The 24,371-nt window shown below is 33.0% G+C and overlaps 2 protein-coding genes and 1 pseudogene across 2 annotated transcripts; 2 read left to right on the forward strand and 1 right to left on the reverse strand.

Moving 5' to 3' along the window:
* Positions 1–1,838: 1,838 nt before the first annotated feature.
* LOC124831205 (ethylene-responsive transcription factor ERF011 pseudogene) lies at positions 1,839–2,823 on the forward strand (annotated as a pseudogene).
* Positions 2,824–4,097: 1,274 nt separating this feature from the next.
* LEJ2 (Cystathionine beta-synthase (CBS) family protein) lies at positions 4,098–8,132 on the reverse strand. Its single transcript, XM_047305111.2, has 8 exons — positions 7,799–8,132; positions 7,158–7,245; positions 6,971–7,035; positions 6,108–6,156; positions 5,870–5,922; positions 4,587–4,702; positions 4,436–4,493; positions 4,098–4,353 (listed from the first exon to the last, which is right to left on the reverse strand). Exons 1-8 carry the CDS (start codon positions 7,973–7,975, stop codon positions 4,279–4,281), a joined length of 681 nt encoding a protein of 226 aa, XP_047161067.1. The 5' UTR covers positions 7,976–8,132; the 3' UTR covers positions 4,098–4,278.
* A 12,591-nt stretch (positions 8,133–20,723) lies between these two features.
* Positions 20,724–24,131, forward strand: LOC124831185 (AP2-like ethylene-responsive transcription factor TOE3). Its single transcript, XM_088100360.1, has 11 exons — positions 20,724–20,892; positions 21,033–21,590; positions 21,685–21,710; positions 21,882–21,912; positions 22,065–22,152; positions 22,300–22,445; positions 22,561–22,605; positions 22,739–22,827; positions 22,945–23,108; positions 23,228–23,440; positions 23,576–24,131. Exons 2-11 carry the CDS (start codon positions 21,088–21,090, stop codon positions 23,732–23,734), a joined length of 1,464 nt encoding a protein of 487 aa, XP_087956486.1. The 5' UTR covers positions 20,724–20,892; positions 21,033–21,087; the 3' UTR covers positions 23,735–24,131.
* Positions 24,132–24,371: the final 240 nt, after the last annotated feature.

The raw sequence follows: 24,371 nt of genomic DNA on the forward strand, positions 1-24,371 counted from the left end.
CTAATATAATCACATTAATATACATAAAGTTTATACAAGTTAATACATTACTAGATTAATTCGTCGAATAAAAAAGTGCCATGAGAAATCCAATTACGGAAAGTTACACCTGTATTTCCTATTAAAATATTACTCCAAACAAGGATTAGATTTTAGTTGACAATTAAAGCACATAAAACAAATTATTAACAGGTAATTAAGCCGCCCATTAATATAATTAGCAGAGCACCAACTTAACATCGTGGGCCATAAAAATACGAACATCCCGATAATACCCCTGCGTGTGCCAACACTTTGAGAAGGGTAAACTCGGAATATAATCCAATCGTAATTGCGTGGAGGGAAAGTCAATTGTTAACGGTATCTATCCACCGACCACCGACCTACCTTCTGCCCACTCAGAATTATTAATTAGAAAAATATAAAATTACTGGATAATAACGAAAATGAAACAAAATATTATATGACTCAAAATAAATATTCTTTTTTTCTCTAACTAAATATCTTTGAAATTCTCCCATTTCATTAACCCGCAAACGACACAACCAACCATTATCACCATCATACACCTGATAATACCATCAACCCCATAATAAAATTTAATTATAGAGTCCCCAACAAAAATTATGACAGAAACAGATTTTAAATACAATCATCTATGTTTAAAAAATATTGTTTTTTTCATAAATTTAATATGAAAACTTAAGTATATTACCGTAAAACTATATTTTAAATCTAAATATATTATCAGTATTGGAATGTTCATAATAGTATTCTTAGAATCTCCAACTGTATTAATATTGTTCTTATTATTATCTCTTTAAAATTCAAAACGCTTATTTTAGTAAATTAAAAAAAAAATTGTAGTTAACTTTTGGAAACACCAATTACCATTATTATGTTTGATTGCTTTAAATGTGGGTTGAAGTCCACCACCGCTTATCCAAAGAGAGACTATTATTGTACCACTAACACACACGGTCTAATAGAATCATGTCTTTTTCCAACATCACTTTTTTTTTTCTAACAAGGTTAAATATGTTTTAGGACAGTAAATTTATTTTTAGTCCCTATTTTAAACTATATTTTAGTCTTTTTATTTAAAAAAACATTAATTTTTTATTCTTTCGAAAGGATAAAAAATTAAGATTTTTTAGAAGAGGAGAATTAAGACGTACCTTATTTTAAAAAAGACAAAAAATAATTTTTTTTATAATTTAAAGACTAAAAACATATTTAACCATTTTTACAATCATAAAAAGATATAATTTGTTTTCATAAACTTGTAAACAAAGAAAAAAAAAGAAATATGTTACATGTGTTAAAAGATCATATAACTTTTTCAATACAGTGATTAAAATTTATTGAAAATATTTTAACTTTTACCTTTTAATTTATATTTTAAGATTACTGTTAACTTTTTATATCTGATAAGAAATTGGGTCTACACATTTTAGATAAATAAAATCGTATTAGCTGTAAATATCACGAAACATTATTATCATATTCAAACCTTTTAGCCGCTTAATTTTTATTTTGTATAATATGTAAAGATGGATATAAAACAGAACGACAATCTGTTTTGAAGATTTCTAATAAATGATAATCATATTTATAAATAAGTATAGGTTTATTTAATTATAAAATATATAAAGAATTTGGGATTGAGCAAAGGAAAGATATATAAAAAGAAAAAGAAAAAAGAAGTGTATTGAGAGAGGGTGGAGTGACTGATTTTGTCGGTGAATTAATAATAAAAATGGAAATAGGGAAAAGGAAAGATGAGTTAATAATGAAAAAAATGGTAATTAAAAAGGGTGGCATTAAAAAAGAAAAGAGAAGAGGAAGAGGGTTCAAAGGAACCAACCAACCAACCATATAGCAACGTGGAGGCTTACAGAGATGACAAGCTTGGTGCTTCGACCTCTCTCCCTTATAACCCTTTCGTCTCGCATACTCCTTAGATTTTCATTCCTCATGGACCAGATTCCCTCTCTCTCTCTCTCTGATCTCATTTCAACCACACCAACCCAAGAACACAAAGCAACACAAGAGAAGAGAGAGATGGAACCTCAAGGAAGAACACAAGGAGGAGAGAGAGAACCCACAAGGAAGCGAAGCGGCGTGGCGGTGGCGGTGGAGGGAGAGAGAAAATACAAAGGAATAAGGATGAGGAAGTGGGGCAAGTGGGTCGCGGAAATTAGGGAACCCAACAAGCGTTCCAGGATTTGGCTCGGTTCCTATTCCACCCCTGTCGCTGCCGCACGTGCTTACGACACAGCCGTATTTTACCTCAGGGGACCCTCCGCGCGGCTCAACTTCCCCGACCTTCTTGTTGGAGAGGGCGCCGCCCTTGTAGCCGGTTGCGACATGTCAGCTGCCTCTATTAGGAAGAAGGCCATCGAGGTCGGTGCCAGAGTTGATGCTCTCCAAGCATCGCTCCACCACCACCACGTGGCACCGCCGCTGCCGGAGCTTCTCTCCCGCGGCGACGGAGGTGGGTCCGGGGATTTCGCGGTTGACCTGAACAAGATGCCCGAACCCGAGAGTGAGGACTGCAAATGGGATGTGAATTGAAGGAAAAAAAAAAGGTGCGCGCTTTCGGGTTCGATGGCGTTGCTAACGAGCGGCGGGGAGGGTTTGCGACGGCTGAGGCAAAGTGATGTTGATGAGGCCTTGGGTGGTGTGGATTACTGTACTGTATCTTTTTTTCCTTCTACTTTCTTTCGGGTAGCTTTTTTTTTAGATTTTACAAAAGAAATTTTGTCGTTGTAAAAATTATGTTAAATGTAAATTAACTAGTCCGGTAGACTGTTTTGTGTTTGTGATTTTGCTTTAAATTTGTTAGGTTAATCTGATTGGGGGGATCTGTTGTTGGAAAAAAGGTATTGTTTTTGGGGCGTGGAAAGGAATTCGGCGGAAATTAGGAAAAATTGGAATGAAAGTGGAGGTGGGATACTATAAGTGGAGTGGGATGTTTTAGAAAAAAAGAATAGAATGATGCAGTGGAAGTGAAATAGGTGGAGAGAGGGGACAGGGATGGCCTGCAGTGCCCAGCAGTTGGGTACAAAAGGAGGGAGTGAGCCATGCTAACCACTAAAGTAATAATAACTACTAAAAAGTGATAAGATTGAGTTAGGTATTTTTCTGGTTCTACACTGTTTCCTGATTATTGAGTTGTGAAAGGGGAAATGGAATGGGCCACTGCCAAGGGAAAACGTTGTGGCCACTGCTCTGTTTTGACAACGATGGATGATGGGGTCGGTTAATCGGTTTTGTCGTCTAAGATTTTTTATTTTTTTCTCCTAATTCTAGTCAAATCTCGGACAACAATTGTATCGAAAAAACATATATATAAACGAGAAACAAAGCAGAAATTAAGAGAACGACATGTCTCCATGTGAACGCAAAATTACAGCTCCTCTCCATTGTTTAACAAATATCTTTGTGGAGGATTTCTGATTTGAGTCTGAGCTGTACCCCATATTTGATTCGCTAGGATCTATGGGGCCTTTAAGTTGTAGTCGAAGATGAGTCCATGATTAGCGGAGAATTAGAGGCCTTTCTTTTACCTTATTTAAGGATTTTATAGCTGTGGTGCCGTGGATTACATCGTGCTTGACGCAAGTGATCTATTAGTTAATTTAAGATAAAGTTAATCTCTCGTATTAAAGATATACGGTTCGTCAGTGAGGGATGAAAAGTTTGACAAGGTAAAAGACAAATGTAGAGTTGTATGAACGAAGACCACAGTAATGTGGCCAAATTGACCAACGAAGTCGTCATTTATTTTTCACATATTATAAAACGAAGAAATAATGTGATTTTATAAAATGGAGAAGCAGAAGACAGGTCCCAGGCTGTTATTGTCAACTATTCTGATGAGCATAACCTTTTATTGCCAACTGTTCTGATCAACATCTAGTCATGAGTTTTATTACAGTGACGGACCAAGACCAGTCATCGCTTCAGCTCAACTACTAACAGACGTGGTAAGTATGGCGGTAGATTAATGCCGGTTGAAAATCGTATGCCAATTTACAACATTTTCAACATCATTATCACCAAGGCGGCCAATATAAATTACAATGAGATCATTAAGAATAATAATTGCCCTTTTGAAATATTGCCAATGATAAACATCTCTGTAAATAGCAAAACAATAACATATACATGCCTAAGCCAAAATTTTAATTTAAGCGAAGCTTCTGTGTACACTTCAATCCAACTACTGCATGAAATCCAGCAACAAATTATGGAATGACCATCTAAATCCTATCATGCTTTATTCTGGTTTGCTCGTTTCACTAGCAGTGCGGCTCTTACAACATTTCCTCTCGTGATAATCCCGACCTTCAGATATTAATAATGACCGTTTAAAAACACTGAAGTTAAAACAAACACAGATATTAACAAGATTGGACGACTATCTTACCAGTCTACCCTCAGCATCTACAACCGGAAGGCGTCGAAATTTGGTTTCTAGCAACAACCTAAAGATGGAAATTTAAAAAGGTCATCTTTTTTTATTTGCGGCTTAAAATATACTAAAAAACAAAGTTAAACAGGGAAAAACATGGAAGAACCTCGCAGCATCCTCAAGATTCGTTGTCTCACGAACGACCATAGGGGCAGTGGTCATCAATTCACCAATCAATTTTCCGTTGGTCTTACTGAGCAGCTTTTGAATCTCGTTAAAAGTCTGCAAGAGCACATAATATCAGCAAAAATGGTGCTCTATTTAACTAGACCATCGCTAAATAGAATTAACTAGTAGCAATTGAGATGCAACACGCAATGCAACCCGTCGACTTCAAATCCAATCATTACCATATATGAAACATGACCAGTCAAGAGGGAAAGGCTTTGTCCGTATTCGACATATGACTCTTCGAAATACCCATGGGCGTATTAGACTCTGCAGTGTCACTTAGTTGTCTATATGGGATATTTCACATGATTACCACGCAAACATTTCGTGTAGGTTGAGACTGCTTCAAATTAATAACGTAACTGAGGGAAAAAAGGGGATCAACAGACATGCTTAGAGAAGTATGTCTTTGGATAATTAATACCATATCTTAACAAGCAGCACCATGCTTAATAAGACGAGCTATTATAGATTTTGAAGGCAGTGTTATCAAATTATGAATTGTCAAGCTATTTATAATAATGAAATTACAAATCATATTAAATAGTAAGTTCAAAGACAAGTTCAAAAATAGCTTGAGGCATATTTAAACAACGTATACGAATTGAAAAAACGTTTATAACTTCTAACTAGGAACTGACTAAACCATTCAACTGAGTTCCAAGAAACAGAATCGTATGTTATTTCAAAATTCAGAACAAAAAACTGAATCAGGAGCACATAAAGTGATCGACTATTGTGTGAAGCCTCAATTTTAGATGGATGAACACAAGACAATTGAATAGCTAATTAAGAAGCATAGAGGGAGTAGAGTGTCTGTCTGTGCAAAGACCCTGTAACAGAAGAAGAATGAAAACAAAGCAACAAAGGGGGAAGCCAATAGTGTTTTTCTATTTATTTTATTTAAAGATTTCAGTTTATCTGGCTTTTCAGTTTACTTGATGAAATTGGTGAAAGAATAAATATTAAAAAAAATGAATTGTAGAATTTTCTATAAGAAATCGTTGGTATTCTGGTAGAAATGTCCAGTTATACTTTGTGGTTTTGCTTTTTCAGTCCCGACCAACCTAGCTCCCTAAAGGTCTGATTACCAAAATATCAGCTTAGTAAATTGAGCTTATTTGGTAATTTTAAGTATTAACACCATGAAAACGACACAATACTAAAATACGACCTGTGAAGATGAATTAACTGTAATAGAAAGAAGCAAGAACATACTTTCCAAGAACTATCAACTTCTGGAAACATGCTGTTATCCTTTAGCCCGTGACCTGAAATCAGCATAACACTTAATCTGAGCAATAGGGTTTGGGGATGGAAGCGCATAAAAAAGTCATAAAAATATTTTTTTGTTGCCCTGTGACATGAGAGTGCTGATAAGTTTTGAATGCGGTGAAAATCACACTAACAACCAATGATAAAGGAGATGTTTATTTCTAAAAAAATAATAATTCACCTGATATAGAGTCCAGTGCTAACAAGTCATAATCTGAAACAACACCAACCTGCAGGGTATAAATAAATCTTTAGAATAATTTCTGTGAAAATTAGTCCAGCAACGTTCTGCTAAGTTAAAGTCATGCAAATTTCATTATACAAATGAAGAACTGAAGTAATAAACTATGAGCAATTACAGATACATTCTGTAAGGTTGTCGCCATCAGATTCAGTTGTTAGAGGGATAACCGGCATTCAACTAGACTTGCTGAATGCATAGAGTTTTAAATAGTTACAATAGTCAAAAGGGAAAAAATGTTCGTGGAGAATCTTCGGATTCATCATTAAATGAATAAATCAGCATCAACTGGATTTTAGCCAGAGACGCTGCCAATAACAAAGTTTTATCTATATTCACATTAGAAAGGTTTTTAAAATGATATTTTCATAATCAAATCAAAATTAACCAGTCTTGAGAATTTCTTTGTTAAAACTTCAAAGGCACATACTGGCATATTTTATAGAGCAATGGTTTCAAAAAGAGAAAAAAAAAAACAAAGTAATTCTCAAGGCTGTCTGGTGTAGGCGCCCACATCAAACTGATATCACCTAACCCTTATGTGTGTGGAGAGGTAATTTCTCTGACTTGAAACTGTAACCACTTGATCTCAACATTTTACCTTAGCAGTATGTCAAGGTTGTGTGTGTAAATCATAACCTTATTTCTCTCATGATATGACAGTCAAACAGTGTATTTTGGAAAAAATAAGATAAAATGAAAATGGAAAATTGCAAAGATTTTAGTAATAAATATGGTAGAGACTTATTAAACATATAAACCAAGTAAAAGAGAAAAAACGAAAACGGCTACAAAAAACTCACCAGTTTCCAGTTATCATCTATCACAGGAAAACCAGTTATCCTTTTCTCAACAAGAATATCCAAAGCTGTTGCAAAATAACACTTTTAGAAATTAAAATATAAAACCCCCATTCCTTTCACAACAAATAAAAAAAAATGGAAAACACTTATGCCATGAAATAAAACATGAAACGACGATGAAATATACCTTCGTCGACAGAAGTTGTGGGTTTCACCACATGTAAATCCTCTTTCCTTGTCATAAAGTCACCAACAGTGTACAGTCCACTTCTTGGCTGCATGTAATGTCCAAAAACACATGCCATGTGAAAAGTGGTCTCTATATTTATATGAATCGGTACATCATACATGGTGAATCACTAGAATGGCTCAGGCCAAAAACGAAAAAAAAAAAAGTTGTTCATGATTTTGCCATGTATAAAGAGACTAATCCACTGACTCTTCATACTAAAGCATGAAGATAGGTTCAAAATACTTACATCACTGCACCGTCGAAGAAGGTACCTCTTAAGAATTAAAAATAGCTACACGCGCCCTAACTCTATACTACAAGCTATAACACAATAAAAAGAAAAGAAAAAACATATAGAATTAAAAACCCCGCGAAATGAAATTCACAGTGTCTTAACCAAAATCCGCGCAACTACAGCAAGTGAGCGTAACGGAAATGAATTAAATCTGTCAACAATAATCTAAAATATTAATATATTTCCAATCCTAACGTGCCGTAGCTAATAGAGAAAATTCGGTACCAAGGTAAGAACATGCTTTGCTCAATTTGCAAACAGGGATGGAATTGAGGAGAAGAATAAGAATAAGAAGAGATACCGAGACTGAATTAGCGGTGAGGGTGTTGGCGGCGAGAAGCGGCGGGGGACGGAAGCTCCGGAGAGGGGAAGAGCGGGGGAAAGCGGCGGCGGTGAGAGGCTGGTAGAGAGGACGGTGAGCGGCGGAGGAAAGCGGAGGAAGAGTATGGAGATGGGAGTGGAAGAGAAGCGAGTCCATTTGTCGGGAGTTTCCTTGGACTCGATTCGGTATTGAGAGGCTTTGTTTGTTTGTTTGTTTTGGGGGTTCAGACTTCTCACTCTAATCCGCAGATATCAAACACACAAAATCCACCGTCAATTTGTTTTCTCTCCCCTTCATCGCCTACCAATATAATTCTAAAAATATCTTTAAATATCCCTACAAAATATCAGTTATTCGTAATTCCTTCTTCCTTAAGATGTTCGCCACCACCAGATTAAAACTCTTCCATTTTCACGTGTTTCATTCTTCTTCGATCAACTCTGTCTCAATATTTATCATACGGTTCTTGCTTAAGATTGTGAAAGCATGTATGTCATTTAAACTACAAAAAAAAGGCATATCAAAACTTCTACCCAAGTTTTAAATTAATAATAAGATAGGTTCCGTGAGTGAGATGTGCAGTAACACCTATTTTTCAAGCTCTAGTTTTGTTTTTTAGTTATACTTATTTATAATAACTACATATATATATTTTAATTTTCTCAAAAAATATCCTTGAATTTTAAAAATTAATTATTCACTCTGTATAATGCCACGAGCTTTCTTCCTTCTGCTGTTAGTGAGAATATTCGACCCACCCTTATTTTCGATTAAAATTTCCGAAAATCTATATTTTCATGATGGGATGTAGGAAGAAACAGCCATATTCGATACTAGTTTCAAACCTCGAATTTCAAAAGCACGATACTTCTCCACTTAAAGTTACGAACTAAGCACAGTGTACGGTTTTTCTTCTTCTCGAACCCATTTTTCTTCCTACACCCCATAAAAAGTTGAAATTTTTATATTTTCCGTATTCACTGTTCCGGAATATATTTTCGGATTAAAGGAAATTTTTTCAAAACAGTCAGTCTAGAAAGTATGTATGAAAAAATGTATTTTGGACTTTCTGGATATCATTTATAAATCCTAAATATATTTTGAAACATTCAATCCCAATACAAAAGAAATGACTTTTTTTAACAAGTGTTTCAGAATGTATTTTCAAATTCAAAAATGATTTCTAAAATATTCTTTCCAGAAATTCGATTTTTTATTCTAGATTGCATTTTTGAGTTTGGAATATATTTTTGAATGTGAAAATACATAACTTGGGTTTCCTTTATCTAATTTTAATTTATAACTTTTTTTTATTCATTTGGAGAAGCTGTTGAAGAGTACGTGGAAGAAGTAAAGGAGGGAATAGGAAAGATATACAAGAAAGTGAAGACGGTGGAAGGGGAGGGTAAAGAGAAAGAGAAGGTAGGCTAGGCTTTTTACTTTTGACTGAGGGTAGAAGGGAAACTTTCAAATTTAAAGAGGTGTAGGAAGAAATAAATGGAAGTGCAGCAAGTAGCAATCCACACAAGAAGCCCGATTTATGTGTAGTTTTTGTTTTTGTTAAAAATCAAGTGTGGTCTATTTAGGCAATATGTAACAGCAAAATTTTGGTTTTCTGAAATCCATATTTATTTAGAAAACAAATATTTTATTTTATATTATTATAAATCTTGAGAGTGGATTTATTGAAGAAAAAAATAGCTGCTCCAGGGTTTTGGAGTGGAAATTTTGAATTATTAAAAAAAATACAATTCTACATTACAAGACTTTAAGTGCAGATAAATTTTAGTAAGCTTAATTGCAGGAGTCCACATAACTGGAAAATTATTAGTTTAAATTTTAACCCTGAATTCTAGATTTATAAAATATATTTGTAAACTAGAATTGTTGAAATTTTATATTTTAAAAAACCATGAAACTTTATTCTTAGAAGTAGAAAATGTTACATGGGCTTCGTCATAATATTAATAAGAGATATTTTGAAGAGGTTATTCTTGCAACTCCAACTTTTAAAATATTGGCAGAAGTGACCCTTGATGAATTGTTTTTAACTGAAGGTAAATATTTAAAATATTTGACCATATTAATAAATGAGATTAACACCCACCCACGAGCACATACTCTAGCTGCCGCTGCACCCATTTCGTTCTTCTTTATCAGAATTCTTCATCTTTGTCCTTTTATTCTTCATATTCATCTCTTTGTTCTTCATCTTTGTGTTTTGTTTTTTTTCTTCTTCATCCCTTTTTTATTATTCATCCTTTACTTCTTGATCTTGATTTCTTTGTTTTTGGTTTTCACTTCTTCATTCCTTTCCTTTCCTTTCTCAGCATTAATCACTTGTTTCCTCCATTGTTACATCACAGGTTTGTTTTTGTTTCATATTTGTTGATGGATTGAACTGAATGCAATGTATATATGTAGAATGTTTGTTGGGTTGTATGTTTGAAGCGAAATTCGTAAGGCCGACCAAATTCGTAAACGTCGGCCTTTAACAAATTACGAAAATAAATTACGAAAATGTTGAAGTTCTTAAGAAAAATCGAAGTACGTTTGAAGGCCAAAACAAATTTTGGATTTTATTGAGATCTTCAACTTTTGAAGATGGATAGAGAAGAGAGAAATAAAATAATTTTCAAATAATTTAAATTTTCAAATAATTTTAAAATAATCAAAATTCATTATGTTAGTTAAAAAGACAGTTCACTGTACCAAATATACATTAACGATAAGTATCTAATTGATGTAATTTTCACAAAATAAAGACTCAATTGAGACGCCGACAAGGGTCTATAACGTTCTTTCTCATCATATCAACATTCAACTTTTATATAGTTTTACACATTTCATTTATTTGATGTACCAGTTTACCATAAGAGTGTTACAGAACTAACAAACTTTTTTTTAGTGTATCAAGTTTATTCACATTCCAATTTTTACTATCACCTCCAACCATACTAAAATATATTTTATTGTCATCAATGTAAATAATGATGGGAGGATTTCTTGAAGACAACACTAAACTTGTTATGATTTTTATATACATTCAAACTATTAATTATTTAAAAAATGTGCTTCACGATTCTCAAATAATTATTACAAAAATAAACATAGTTAATTATAAATTACATCAAACATTAATACAAATTTCACCATCTTATTAATTTAATTTAATTAAATAATATTTTTAAAAATTAAAAATTCATGCCATTTTGTTAGAAATCAACAATATTTAATGCCATTAGCGTGATGATGAAATTAAATATAAAAACATGTGAATAAAAAATTAAAGAAAAATCAACAATAATGATAAATACATATGTCGGAAAAATAGTGTTTATAATTTTCTTCATGTTTTATAAATTAAGATTAAAAAAGTAAGAAAATAAAAAATTCATATAAGAAATTAAATAACAGTAAAAAAAACAAACAATAATAAAAATTATTACTATTATTAAATAAAAATAAAATTAATATAATAATAATATTAAATCTAATCATAAAATATTTTTAAAGTGTAATTGTAATTATTATTATCATTAGCATTGTTATGACCATTTTTTATTCTCACCATTAAAATGTGAAGATGACAATAAGAATAATTAACCCAATAACAATTATAAAAGTTTTATGGTATTCATAACAAGTAATGCTTTTTGGAATCTACAAAATAATGTGAGCTAATAATACAATTTGCACCTTCTAGACTGTACCGTACGGTATTCAGATTATCGTACGGTTTCTTGCACACACTCAGGTCGAACATCCAGATCGACCTAACCATCCCACCGACCATTCCGACTGACCAACCACCAGGCCGACAACATGGTTGAATTATAAACACTAATAGCTCATTAAAGTTCCTAATGAAGTATAAGGCGTGATTGGGCCGTTATTAGGCCAACAAAAGGTAAAAGCTCATTACAACCAGTATAAACAAGAGTCTCAGGTATGATTTATGGGGGATTGCACACGCTGCATATTATGATTACTTGCATCTTTTATAACCGCTCGATCATTTTACTGACTTGAGCGTTAGAGTGTCTTTCACAGGTACACCCCCGTTCGGCTTGTAGAAGGAGGGAGAGCGAGTTACGTCCGACCAGGCCTCCACACCCATCCGCTTCAACGTTCGTCCAGCTCCCAACGGTTGCCCACTTGGAACAAAGCCCGTCCAGTCTACAGCCTGAAGCGCTTTGAACAGTGTTCGTTCGTCCGGTCTTTAACATCCACATAGTCTTCAATACAATCAAGAGCGTTTTAGCAGAGTCCCACCAAACCCGACCGAAACATAGACCATTCAAGAAGTCAATGTGTTTTGGCTAAACACGTTTCAAAAGCTTATTTCTTCACCATTATCACCCACAAAAACAATATATTTTCGAAGAAGAAGCTGAACATGGTTTCAAATAAAACTCAAAGGGGAAAATAGGTATTTATAGTTTTATAGGGGTGCATACTGAAAATGGCATAAAGCAAAAGATTATTGATTTTTAAAGACAACACTTAGAAAAATTATGAAATTTCCTTTTACACTCTCCATGTTTTTCTTCTACACTCCCACAAATATTAAAATTCTCACTTTGTCATTTAGTATAAAGTCATTTTCGAATTTTTTTTTTTCAATATGGAAACCTAGGGGATTATGTATTTCAAAACTTAGAAAAAGTATGTCAAATTACACATTCGAAATTTTTTTAGGTAGAAAATGAAAAAAAATATGCATTTTAAATTTAATTTAACTCCACAAACAAAATTTACATGCAAGCAAAATTTGCCTCCATTTATATATTTTAAACTAGTTTTATTTTTAATTGACAGAGACTTCCAACCATATACTACTAATTTTTGAATTATACAAAATTAAAATATTAAAAATAAAATCTTAGCACTATATAATTTGAAAAAAAAAACTTTTATTCTCAATTTATATAGTCATGAAATTAGTATAGAATATATAATTAATAACATTCTTTTACTACACAAATTAATATTTTTAGAAATTTATTGTCACCATTTCGATCGATCGTTAATTAAAATTTAAAACATCGGGCAACCCATTTTATGTCTTTATGAAATACTTAATTTGATTGCAGAAAATAAACTCTTTCTTTTAGCAATTGAGTTAAAAATGTATTACTAAGATAACAATTTTTTCGTCATTAATTCGGTCGTCAAAAAAATATTTTGATTTTAATATATATAACCACAGATTTGATTACTAAAATTTAATCATTGTTATTATCAATCGTTATCTTAATCACTGTATAAATTGTTGACACAAAAAAATTATTCCATCAATGATTTGTGTCAAATACTATTAATAACTATTTTGATTACGTATTACAACCTGCTTATATTCCAACGATTTAGTCACTAAATAGCATATTTCTTATAACAAAGCACTCAAACTTGAACATTTTATTTCATCATAAAACTTAAAGTCAAAATAAAGAAGAAGAAAACCTTAACTCTTAAGAACCATTAAACTAGCCAATTCAATATATAGAAATTTTTTCTCTTAATTTACTGCAAAAGGTTTTCCTAACCTCCACGTTTGAATTTATAGCCACATATTCAAACCAAAGCAGAACAAAAATGTAAGTTCAATCAAATTAAGATGAGGAAATTCAAAGTTGATTAATGAATGATAAGATTCTTTTGCACAAAATCCTGATGACATAATTATGTCTGTTTACTGTAACTAAGAATTTATACCTCTTTAGTTGAATCCTCGCAAAACCGACCCAACCAACTTCGACTTATTAAAGTTAAGAAAGATACTTCTAAAAACATTTTAGCATTTATGTATATAATAAATGTGATGTGGATATATTAATACGTGTACATATCTTCTACCGAATTCTGAGCATGTCGTTTTAATGATTTAATTGTAGAGAAATACATTTTTGATAACAACTATTATTTTAAAAATAAAAAAAAGTGTAAATCATTTAATATATGGACACGTGTTCAGTCAACAATTTGACACATAATTGTTATTCGTATTTATAAATAAATCACTTTTAAGATTAGACAACTCATTTTAAAATTAGACTATGAAAGAATCAAAATAAGTTTGATTAAGTAGATGATAAAGATAATTAATTTTAAGGTTGATTAATTAAAAAGTAATGTGATTATTCACGATTTAACCATAATTAGATTGATGTCAATAAAAAATTCACTTTAAGATCTAAAATTTATAAATATATGTTTGAGATAAGTAATATACATTTATTACATTAATACTTGAATTATCAAACTTTAAGGTCACTTTAACATTAGATTGTCTTTTATACGTACTTTCTTATCGATTTGGATGAGTGATTTTGAAAAGACTTAAATTTTAATATAATTTTTGAATCTTACACAAATTACATTGACATTGAACCGTTTATCTTGACTATCCATTCCAAAATATAAAATATTTTTTTCATTCTTCACTATTTATCTACCTATACGTATTTTCCTAGTAGATAATTTTAAAGAAGTGGTTTTTGTGGTATATGAGGAGTTCAAATATATAGTGAATGTAGATGAGATTCACTAAAGTTGTGGTGATATATGAACCGGGTCCATATTGTGACTTTATTGTTGGAAGGAATGAGAAAAAGATGTTGCAAGTTGTGATGGTCTCTCATGAATCATCAAATCCTAAATTTTTGAATTGGGAAAAGTAAGAAGGCAGACATAGTAGCAAAGACATGGCAAAAGCGGATGATTATGATTTCATAGGATTCCCTGGTAGGTTAGTTGTCTTTCTAAAATTGTCGAATTACATAGTGGTTGCAAAGTTAATATTCCTATATATGGGAATTGCACGTGACCCATTAACCATACCACACACAAAGCTAAATATTCTCACTCGCTAATGTCACGGAAACAACAAGAGCACGTTTCAATTGGAACATGTTCCTTTTGCGCTTTCTTCACCAAAACAAAAACTACTGATTTTTCTAAGACATATATGCTACCACAGACAACGCGTTTTTCTCTTTTTGTTCACCGATTCCTTTAAACAGTGAAATATGTATTGATCCGAATGCATAAAATCATTAGTTTTAGCCGAATGCAAAGAATTATGACACAGTTTCCCCTACTTATAGCTCACGTTACTATTTTCGGGAACGAACAGAGGCTAGATTTTTTACTTGTGACTCTTGAGCCCTTGTTCAGTCATTTAGGTTTAGCTAATCGTTGCAATGAATGCGATTTTAAAAGTCTTAAATCATTACTTAAATATGGTTTGTAACGTTTGCTTAACTTAGGGATTGGAGAATTGAAAAGTTAAATCAAGCACGCAAGAAATTTTAAAGAGGTTAGAAATTCTGAGTTGTGAATTTAATTTGGTTGGGTTCTTAAGCATAAAACCTGAATATTGGAAGTTATAATTTGATAAATGATTTGTTCAATAAGTTTTGCCCCTTAGAAAAGTAAGATAGTTTGAAGAAGACATTTGATAAATTGGACAAACTATGTAAAAGAATGTAATTTCGAGAGAGCGTTACATGAAAGAAATTTTACTATGCTATTATAGATATTGTACCTCAATTTATATATCAAAATATATTTAGACAAAGTAAAAATTAGAGATTTTTTTTTTTCATTTATAAATCGAAATATAAAATTTAGTATTAGACTTTAGTTAAAAAAAAAAAAGAAAAAAAACTTACCCGTGGTATATTTTTTATGGCTTCCCTGAACTTTGATCCTCATAGTATCACTAGAATTTGACTCTTAGATGTCATAGATATCACACTATTGAACCTGATTTATGTAACTATGGTGATACAAAAGGTTCAACATCATTAACAACTACACAAGTTTTCCAACAAGATGTCAATGTATGTCGAATATGCAGAACTCAACCAAAAATTAAAAACACAGAAAAATAAAAAACCGAAACACCACTCACTAGCCACATTGAGCAGCAACAAGAATGAAGGTACTCAACATGTGGGCTTTTGTGGTAGAAAAGGAGGTGTTTGAGAACTCTTTTATCAAATTTTAAAACCAAACTATATTAATTTTTATGTTTTGATTTTTCTAATAACCAAAACTTAAAGGTATGTCTAGAGTTAATTTCTTGTAGAGACATTGACTTTGTTTCGGTTTTTCAATACCAAAAAACTTAGAAGTTCACAAAAATTACAAATGTATGATGGTATTTTTATATATTTCGTTTGGTATAAAATCAAAAGCATGTAAAGCTAATTCAAAAGCTAAATATGCAGCAATGAGGATGCGATCTTAGAAGGGAAAGAGTGAAAGAAAGTTAGAGGCGATTGTATGTGATTTTTGAAATGGAGCAACATAAGTTAGGTGGGATACATAGGTGGAATGGTTAAGGATAATTAAGTTAGTGGGCCTGGGCTTGAATAATTAAAGGAAAGGAGTGAGAAAAAACGAAAGAGGGAGGCCCACTTGGTTGGCACTGTTTCCACTTGGGGAAAACAAGGTTTTCAACCTTAGCCTCGTCCCACTTCCATTATGGGAATGTTTAGCTTTTTGAAATTTTGCCCTCCACTCATTACGTTGGATTCGACTCGTCCGCTGAGATAGATCACAGATACAGATTCGACGAAAGAGAACACAGAACACAACACTTTGATGATTTTTGGATGGATAAGCACCTTCCCAATTTTATGAGGTTGGACTTCTTGGGAATTTCGTCTCCAGTGCGATGTGACGTGGCCTTCTCTCTCTCCACTTGTTCATTTCTTTTAGTTAATGAAATCTCTGTTATCACTGTCTACCACCCCCACCACATAAAACACAACAACACTTCATTACTATTTCACATTAAACAACCCAACCACATATTATACACACAACCTTCTTCTTACAATCTTACAATCCAAATACATCACACTTTATACTGTTGTTTCTTCTGCCATACGTAACACTTTGAATATCACTATATCTAATAAGTATTAAGATACAAAATAATAAAACTACAATTAGGACCATATTTTTAGAACATTATTTTCTCGAGCTCTAGAATTTCAATTGAGATAATTTTAAAACGATGTGAAAGTTCCCGTTTTAAACTTTTGATAATCACTTAATTTGGAAGAGTAAAACAAGAGAAATAACCACGAGATAAATTTAAATAAAAGTGAGTTTCTAAACAGAGATAAAAAATATATGAAATAAATATAAAAAAATGGAAGGAAAGAAACACTCATAAGAAACTAAAAATGATAGTTAACTGTAACTAAAATTGTAACAACTAAAAGTCACAAAAAAAACATTCAATTATGCCTTCTCTTCCTCTTCCAAATACTTATGTTTAAATTTTTAATTAAACAATTATTACAACTTGAAATAAAATCAAACTAAAGTCACCTAAAAAATAATTTGATCAACTAGTTTTACTAATGATTGGACATTATTTAAACAAATTAATAACTTAAAAAAAACTGAATCAAAGTGTTATGTTAGTGATTCTTTATTTGGGTCATGATGCAATTCACAACCTTAGTAATTTCTCTTTTAAAATTAGGTTTGTATCCAAATAATATGATAAACACGTGTTGAAAAACTTTCTTTGCTTTTTTTTTATCCATTATCATAATTTTTCCAAAATTTTCAAAGTAAATCCTTGTCTTTGCTCATATTCATGTCCCATCATTAACACTGATTTACCTTTGTCTTAACAATCTTAACCGAACAAAAATTATTCTAGATCTCTTAAGCAATCACATGCAAGCCAAAGTAATCCTTATATAACAAATTTATTAAAATACCACAAAGTAATAGATAAGTTAAACTAAATTTGTTCAAAATTATGATCGGATAAGATTATAGACTTTAAGAACATAATTTTTATAAACTATTTCGATGGAAAGATAAAACCAGAAGCCAAAAAAAAATGTTTATGAAAAAAATTTAAAGAGACCATCAATTTTACAAAATAAAAATAGTGTGACTCTTATCTATAAAATAATTAAATATCATATTTTAAAATCATTATTTCTATACTATAGTTATTTTATAAATTTAGAAAAAAATGTAAATATTTCTATACTATTATTATCTTTCTAAAAGGTGACATGATTTTATTTTATAAATTACACTGTAAAACACAAATTAGCATATACACAGATAGGAAATATATATATTCGATAAAGATAATTAAAATTTAAAAATTTATTATTATTTGTATTTGAGTTTGTAATATTATACACAAAATTCTAAAATTAAATGGTGATTGAATAATATACTATGAGTCAACTATTAATAATACAGTCAACTATTATTCAATCTTAAAATTTTGATAATCTTAAATAAGTGATAAAAACTGAAATAATATGATTAATTAGTTATGGTAGGTTGAATACAAAAGTGATTATCCAATTTGAAATTTATACGGAATAAATTTAAGGAAACAATATATTATTTTGAATGATTAATTTTTATAATTATTTATGAAATTTTTTAAAATAATAATATTAATTTGAACCTCAAATTGGTCTATCAATCTATACTGTAGTTGAGGATGTCAGACATTCGTAGAGCCACCCTCACTAACCTATGCTAAAATGCACGCGCTTGAGATTTTTTTTTCTTTTCTGTTCTCCCCTATTCCCAATATAACTTCCTTCCAACTACATTAATTTTAATAGAAAATAATAAGTCCTAACCAGTTATTTTAATTATTATTCTGTCTTGAATAGTATTTAAAATTCTAAACAAAATTTTAAATTTCAATGTTTATTAATTTAGTCTATATGAATTGATATAATTAGCTAACATTGAGACTCTAATTTACATGTGTTAGTTTTTTTTATCCAAAATGTAATTATTTAAAAAACCTTGAGGTTACTTTTATTGGTTATCAGATCTTTTATTAGTTTCTCAATACAGTGACACTAACCAAAACTTCATGTAAATAATTAAAATTTTCACCCATGGGCAAACTTTAATGATAAGTTAATGTAATTGATTTGATTTTCTTTTAAAAACAGTCATCTATTAAATTAATTATGTATTATTTTAGTATCTATAACATCCCAAAAATACAGTATAAACTATATAATAGAATAATTACATTTAATAATAGTCAAGATCAGTCTTTCACTAAGATAACGAACGTTCACAGATGTGGGCTAGGGTTCTCCTTCTGACATAAGCCTTAACGTTCTACAACACGTTCTACGAACTATAACCCACATAAAATCAGACAGATACTCAGAATGATAGGATCAACTCATGCAACCATGAATCTGGGTTTGCATGTTATAGAAAAGACACGAATGGAGGAAGGATGAACTTACCAGTTCAGAATCTTAAACTGTTAGGTTCAAATGATCGTCCTCTACGCCGGAAGTGTAGAACTGGTGCCTGAAGTGTGATCGGAGAAGAAAAGAGTGAGTTTTGGTAGAGAGAAGGGAGAGATGTTTAGAGAGAAGGAGGAGAAATGAAGATCAGAGGTTTTTGGAGAAGAAGGGTGCATGCAGAGAGAGAGACTGACGCGGATTTCATAAAAATCAATTTTGTTTAAAACGAACGTCCGCTCTCCTGGTGACACCTGCATTCCAGTATCTGATTTTCGGATCCTCGTTTATTGACACCTGACGTCCGTGTAGAGGGTTTTGGGTGCGTTTTAAATGACTCTGACAGAAGGAGTTTTGGATGCGTTTTTTCGAGGTCTGACAGTATCTGGTGTATATTTCGATGCAGTATAAATAAAAGTATTTATTTCACATGATAATCATGAAATTCAACTATTTAAATCATTATATTTTTATAACTCAGTCTACTATTACCCTCCCAAAAATAACTTCTAAGTTGAATTTTACATCTTGAACAAAATTAAACTGAATTATTAATATTTTGTTAACTACTTTTTTAATACTTTTTTTTTAAACATGACCAATATAGACTTAGAGGCTCATGAAAGTAGACCTTATTGTGAAGCAATACTTAATATAGCTCTTAAATTAGATAAGGACAGATAGACATTAAATAAAAACCACTGGTGTGTATACTTAGATTAGGCCAAGATAATGTGATTAAGAATGAGTTAATTTCTACCTGGCTTAACACGATTTGTCAAATTTTGCAAGTGTGTTTCAAGACAAACATACTACCTGCAGTATAAACAATACAGTGGCACAAATCCTATTTTTCTTTTTTATGATAAAAATAATTATCATCATATTCAGTAACTTAACCTAATTTTATGATATCTGTAGATGGAAAAGAAATAAAAGAATATATATTAGTGAAGGTTGAGAAAAGACGCGAAGGAAGAGGCGCGTAAAGAAGAAAATGGTGATGAGCTTTGTAAGGGTATTGGACCCTTGGTGAACCAAAGAGGCAAAGGTGGCCCTCTTCCCGTATTCTTGGATCGGACTTTTCTGGAAACACTTTCTTCTTACTTCTATTATTCTCATTTCACTATTTCACTTTTCTTATGCCAAACTCTCTCTCTTTTGTTCTGCTCACATACATGACCATAATATTCTACCTTCTTTCCCAAAACACCCTCCCTCAAACCTCTATTTACTTTCCTCTTTTGATCCTCTGTGTCTTCCCACATGCTAAAACTTAGTCATAATCCTAAAAAGATAAAAAATGCGGAGCCATGGACCTTCCCCTCCTAACCTCATCATTAACAATTGCAACCTAACAAAACCTATTTCTCAGTAATTATCTCTCTTTTCCACTCCTTCAGCTGTCTATTTCCATTACTGCCTATGTAATTTCCACCACACACATAGATTCCTTTTCGATTTTGTTAACGTGGGAAAGTAAGTTTTTAATAAAAGAGATTTTTTTTGGTTTTCACGACTTGCATTTCATTAATCCCGTCAAAGGGGAAATAGACAACAGTACACTGGTTTTTTTTTATGAAAAAAAAAAAATAGATTGTGGTTTTTAGTAATATAAAAGAGAGAGAGAGAGAGGAGAGGAGAGTGTGGAAAGCTTTCGGCTAAGCTTGCTTGAAACTGGCCTCGTCTATGCTGTATTGGGCAGTTCGGGGAATACAAAGATCTTTGAAGGCCACCTTCTTTATTGCCTTTTTCCAACACCTACCTCTTTCTCTCTCACACTCGTCTTAGGTTTGATTTTTCTTCCTTCTCCCATACCCTTATTCCTTATCTCCATTATTTTATTCTCTACACGAAACCAACACCAAAACACACTCTGGGTTGGTTGGTTACTGTCTTTTTTTTTAACCTTTTCTTTTTTCTCTGCCTAGCTATATGTCTGCCTAAGAAGAGCAACACAGACGCCATTCAAAGGAGACTTCAAGAATGTGGGATCTGAATGACTCTCCCGATCAGAGGAAGGACTATGAATCTGAAGGTTGCTCTTCGTTGGATGATGACAAAGGCAGGAGAGTGGGATATGTTTCAAATTCAAGCTCCTCTGCTGTGGTCCTCGACGATGGATTGGAAGAAGAAGACAGTGACAGGGGTGGAAGCAGAACATTGGAGAGAAAAAGTAGTAAAATATTCGGCTTTTCAGTTACACACAATGACAGTGACCACCCGCCCGTCACCCAGCAGTTTTTTTCGGTGGAGGATTCTGACCTTCCTGTCTCTGAAGCAGCCCCCACCGACTGCGGGGGAAGCTCCTTCCCTCGAGCTCACTGGGTAGGTGTAAAATTCCGTCAATCGGAAACTCTTGGCCCCGGAAAATCAGTGAAAATGTCGGAGCCTATAAAGAAAAGTCGGCGAGGACCACGGTCACGAAGCTCACAGTATCGCGGAGTTACCTTTTACAGAAGAACTGGTAGATGGGAGTCTCATATATGGTTGGTGCTGCGTGAATTTATTCAAAGAATTTCTAACAATTTCTCAACTGTGTGATATTGATTCCTTTGATTGTGGTTGTCCTTGATGGTGCAGGGATTGTGGAAAGCAAGTGTATTTGGGTGAGTATAGCCTCTGTGGTAGTTTTTGATGTACAATTTGTGCATATTTGATTTTTTTTTCTTAATAATGTTTTGTCGTGGATCCGAATTGGGAGGCAGACAAGAGTGTATTGTGGGGGAAATTTTAAGGGATGACTGACGAGATAGTTTTGTCTGGGTAAAATTGTGTAGGTGGATTTGACACAGCACATGCAGCTGCTCGGTGAGCACTTGCTCCTTCTCTACCTATTGTTTACCCAGCTTTTAACATAACCTTTCTATACCTGGAACTCAATCCATGTAAAATTCCGTTTCTTAAAAATTCATACAAGGTTGAAATTAAAAAAGAAGCTTTTATTTATGTATTTGTTCCAGTGCTTATGATAGAGCGGCCATTAAGTTCCGGGGAGTGGAGGCAGATATCAATTTCAACATAGAAGACTACGAAGAAGACTTGAAGCAGGTGGGTCGTGGAAGAGATTCTGTGGAAAGTTATTTATCTTATCTCGATCAGTCGCGGGATTCCTTATCTCCTACACCTCTTATAGTACTATTTTGTCTGTCTTGGTTTGTTATGGTGAGTTGGCTAATTAATGTTATGTAATGATAGATGAACAATTTAACGAAAGAAGAGTTTGTGCACGTACTTCGCCGACAAAGCACTGGATTTCCGAGAGGAAGCTCCAAATATAGAGGCGTAACTTTGCACAAGTGTGGAAGATGGGAGGCTCGAATGGGCCAATTTTTGGGAAAAAAGTAGGACCTTATCTTGTATTATATTGTATAATTCTATAATATATTATTTTGTACATCATGTCATTCTTGTGTATGGCTTATTCATGCCGTGACAAAATTTGATTTGATTCGCCAGGTACGTTTATCTGGGTCTGTTTGACACCGAGATTGAAGCTGCAAGGTACCTATTTTGTTTACATGTCAATTTGATGTTTCTCCCTCCCAATTCCATGATTGCCCCACCTTGTAGAAAGTTGCCAAGTACATCGACGCATGCTAGGGTTTTGAATTTGTTTTGCACATTTTGTAAATAGGGCATATGACAAAGCGGCAATTAAATGCAACGGCAAAGAGGCCGTCACCAATTTTGATCCCAGCATATATGATAATGAACTTAATTCTGGTAATCGAGGAATGAACTGCGGGTTTATGTAACTCACTAATGTTTCTGCTCGAAGTTTATGTATTTTATTATTCGCATCTACAATTCTCTTTAGTTAAATGGAATATTGGGTGGCAGATTCCTCAGGTGTAGCTGCTGATCACAATCTTGATTTGAGTTTGGGCAATTTGAGCTCTAGACGTGGCAATGGTCAAATATCGGGGAATCACTTCCCAAATTCTGCGTCCGATCAGCACCTGCCATCTGCATCTAATTGGCAGAATGGAGGAACAAAGCCTAAGGTTCGTGTAATATTTCATAAAATTCGTTCTTTACTGGTTGGTTCAATCTTAATTAGATTAATTTTCCTTTGAGTTGTAGATTAATCACCCCTTTTGTCTCTTCGTTGTATTTGATTCAGCTTGTAAATATACTACCAAAACCATGTGATAGGAGCAACATGGAAACCTATGCAAGAGATTGGCTTGGGGAGAGTGAAACCTTGAGACTGCTAAACCAAACTCACCTTCAATCTCCAACGACTAAAGAAATGCATAGATATGGTCCGTATAGATCACCAGCCGAGCCTCAACTGTCTCACAGTTTTGCAATTCTTCACCCACCAAATTTTCATGTGGGTGCCCCTTCATTAATTAATATCCTGGTTTTGGCTCATGCGTTCAATTTTAATGACAGAAGATGGTATTGGGTAAGCGCCTATTTATTATAACATCCAACTGAGTTTAATTTCTTTCCCCGGAACATGCAGGTTCCCAGCAGCAGCAGCAACGGAGGCCGTATTGGAAGCGATCTTTCGTTATCAATGTCTGATCAACAGCAATGGCAAGCCGGGCATCCACATTTGTTAGCAACTGCTGCAGCATCATCAGGATTCCCACCTCAGATTAGACCCTCCCTAAGTTGGTAGCAGAAAAATGGGTTCCACTTCCTCGAATGACCCTTCGAGATTATTTTTATACCCTGCCATTTTACATTGAAAAACAATCTCCCGTTGTTTTGTTTTCTGAGCATGTACAAGTGGATCCAGTTTAGATTATTGTTCATGTCATGTCCAACATCCCCTCCTTTAGGAAGCCCATACATAACTGTAACTTTACTATTGGGGGGAAAGAAGGGATGAAAAAAAAGGGGAAAGCCTAATTGTGAACTCGTTGGTTTTTGTACAATAGGTCAGTCAAGCTAACCAGCAGACGAAATCTTGAATTAGATATTCTGGGCGCTGACTAAAATTTTCTGATCTTATATTGCTCTATGATTGCATTTCTGCGCTATAGTATTTATGACAGCACATATTCGTTTCTTAATTTGGGATGAATATCCAACACACACACATGGTTGTCAATTTGTTCCTTATTTCTGCTCGGATCGGTATTGGCCTCGAAAACTTTGCAAAGGAAAGATGCTAGCTTGTGGATTCCTTAACAGGGTAGTGCAGGTTTTGTTTAGCTTGACATAAAACACCGAGACAGATTTTAGTTTCTTATTAGCCTATAGCTCGAAAGCATGGAAAATAGTAGTCAATATTTTTTACTCCTATGCTAAGA

Source organism: Vigna umbellata, chromosome 10 (assembly GCF_029865625.1).
Source record: "Vigna umbellata cultivar VRB3 chromosome 10, Vumbellata_1.0, whole genome shotgun sequence".
In the NCBI taxonomy this organism is placed as follows: domain Eukaryota; kingdom Viridiplantae; phylum Streptophyta; class Magnoliopsida; order Fabales; family Fabaceae; genus Vigna; species Vigna umbellata.

What these genes read in the sequence shown, in the direction of transcription:
- LEJ2 (XM_047305111.2), bottom strand. Translation starts at nt 7,975, where the DNA reads ATGGACTCGCTTCTCTTCCACTCCCATCTCCATACTCTTCCTCCGCTT. An exon ending in AGCACTGGACTCTATATCAG is followed by an intron (nt 5,923 to 6,107) that starts GTGAATTATTAT and finishes TGCTGATTTCAG; the next exon opens with GTCACGGGCTAAAGGATAAC. An exon ending in TAGATGCTGAGGGTAGACTG is followed by an intron (nt 4,354 to 4,435) that starts GTAAGATAGTCG and finishes TAATATCTGAAG; the next exon opens with GTCGGGATTATCACGAGAGG.
- LOC124831185 (XM_088100360.1), top strand. Translation starts at nt 21,088, where the DNA reads ATGTGGGATCTGAATGACTCTCCCGATCAGAGGAAGGACTATGAATCT. An exon ending in ACAGCACATGCAGCTGCTCG is followed by an intron (nt 21,913 to 22,064) that starts GTGAGCACTTGC and finishes TATTTGTTCCAG; the next exon opens with TGCTTATGATAGAGCGGCCA. An exon ending in ATGGAGGAACAAAGCCTAAG is followed by an intron (nt 23,109 to 23,227) that starts GTTCGTGTAATA and finishes TATTTGATTCAG; the next exon opens with CTTGTAAATATACTACCAAA.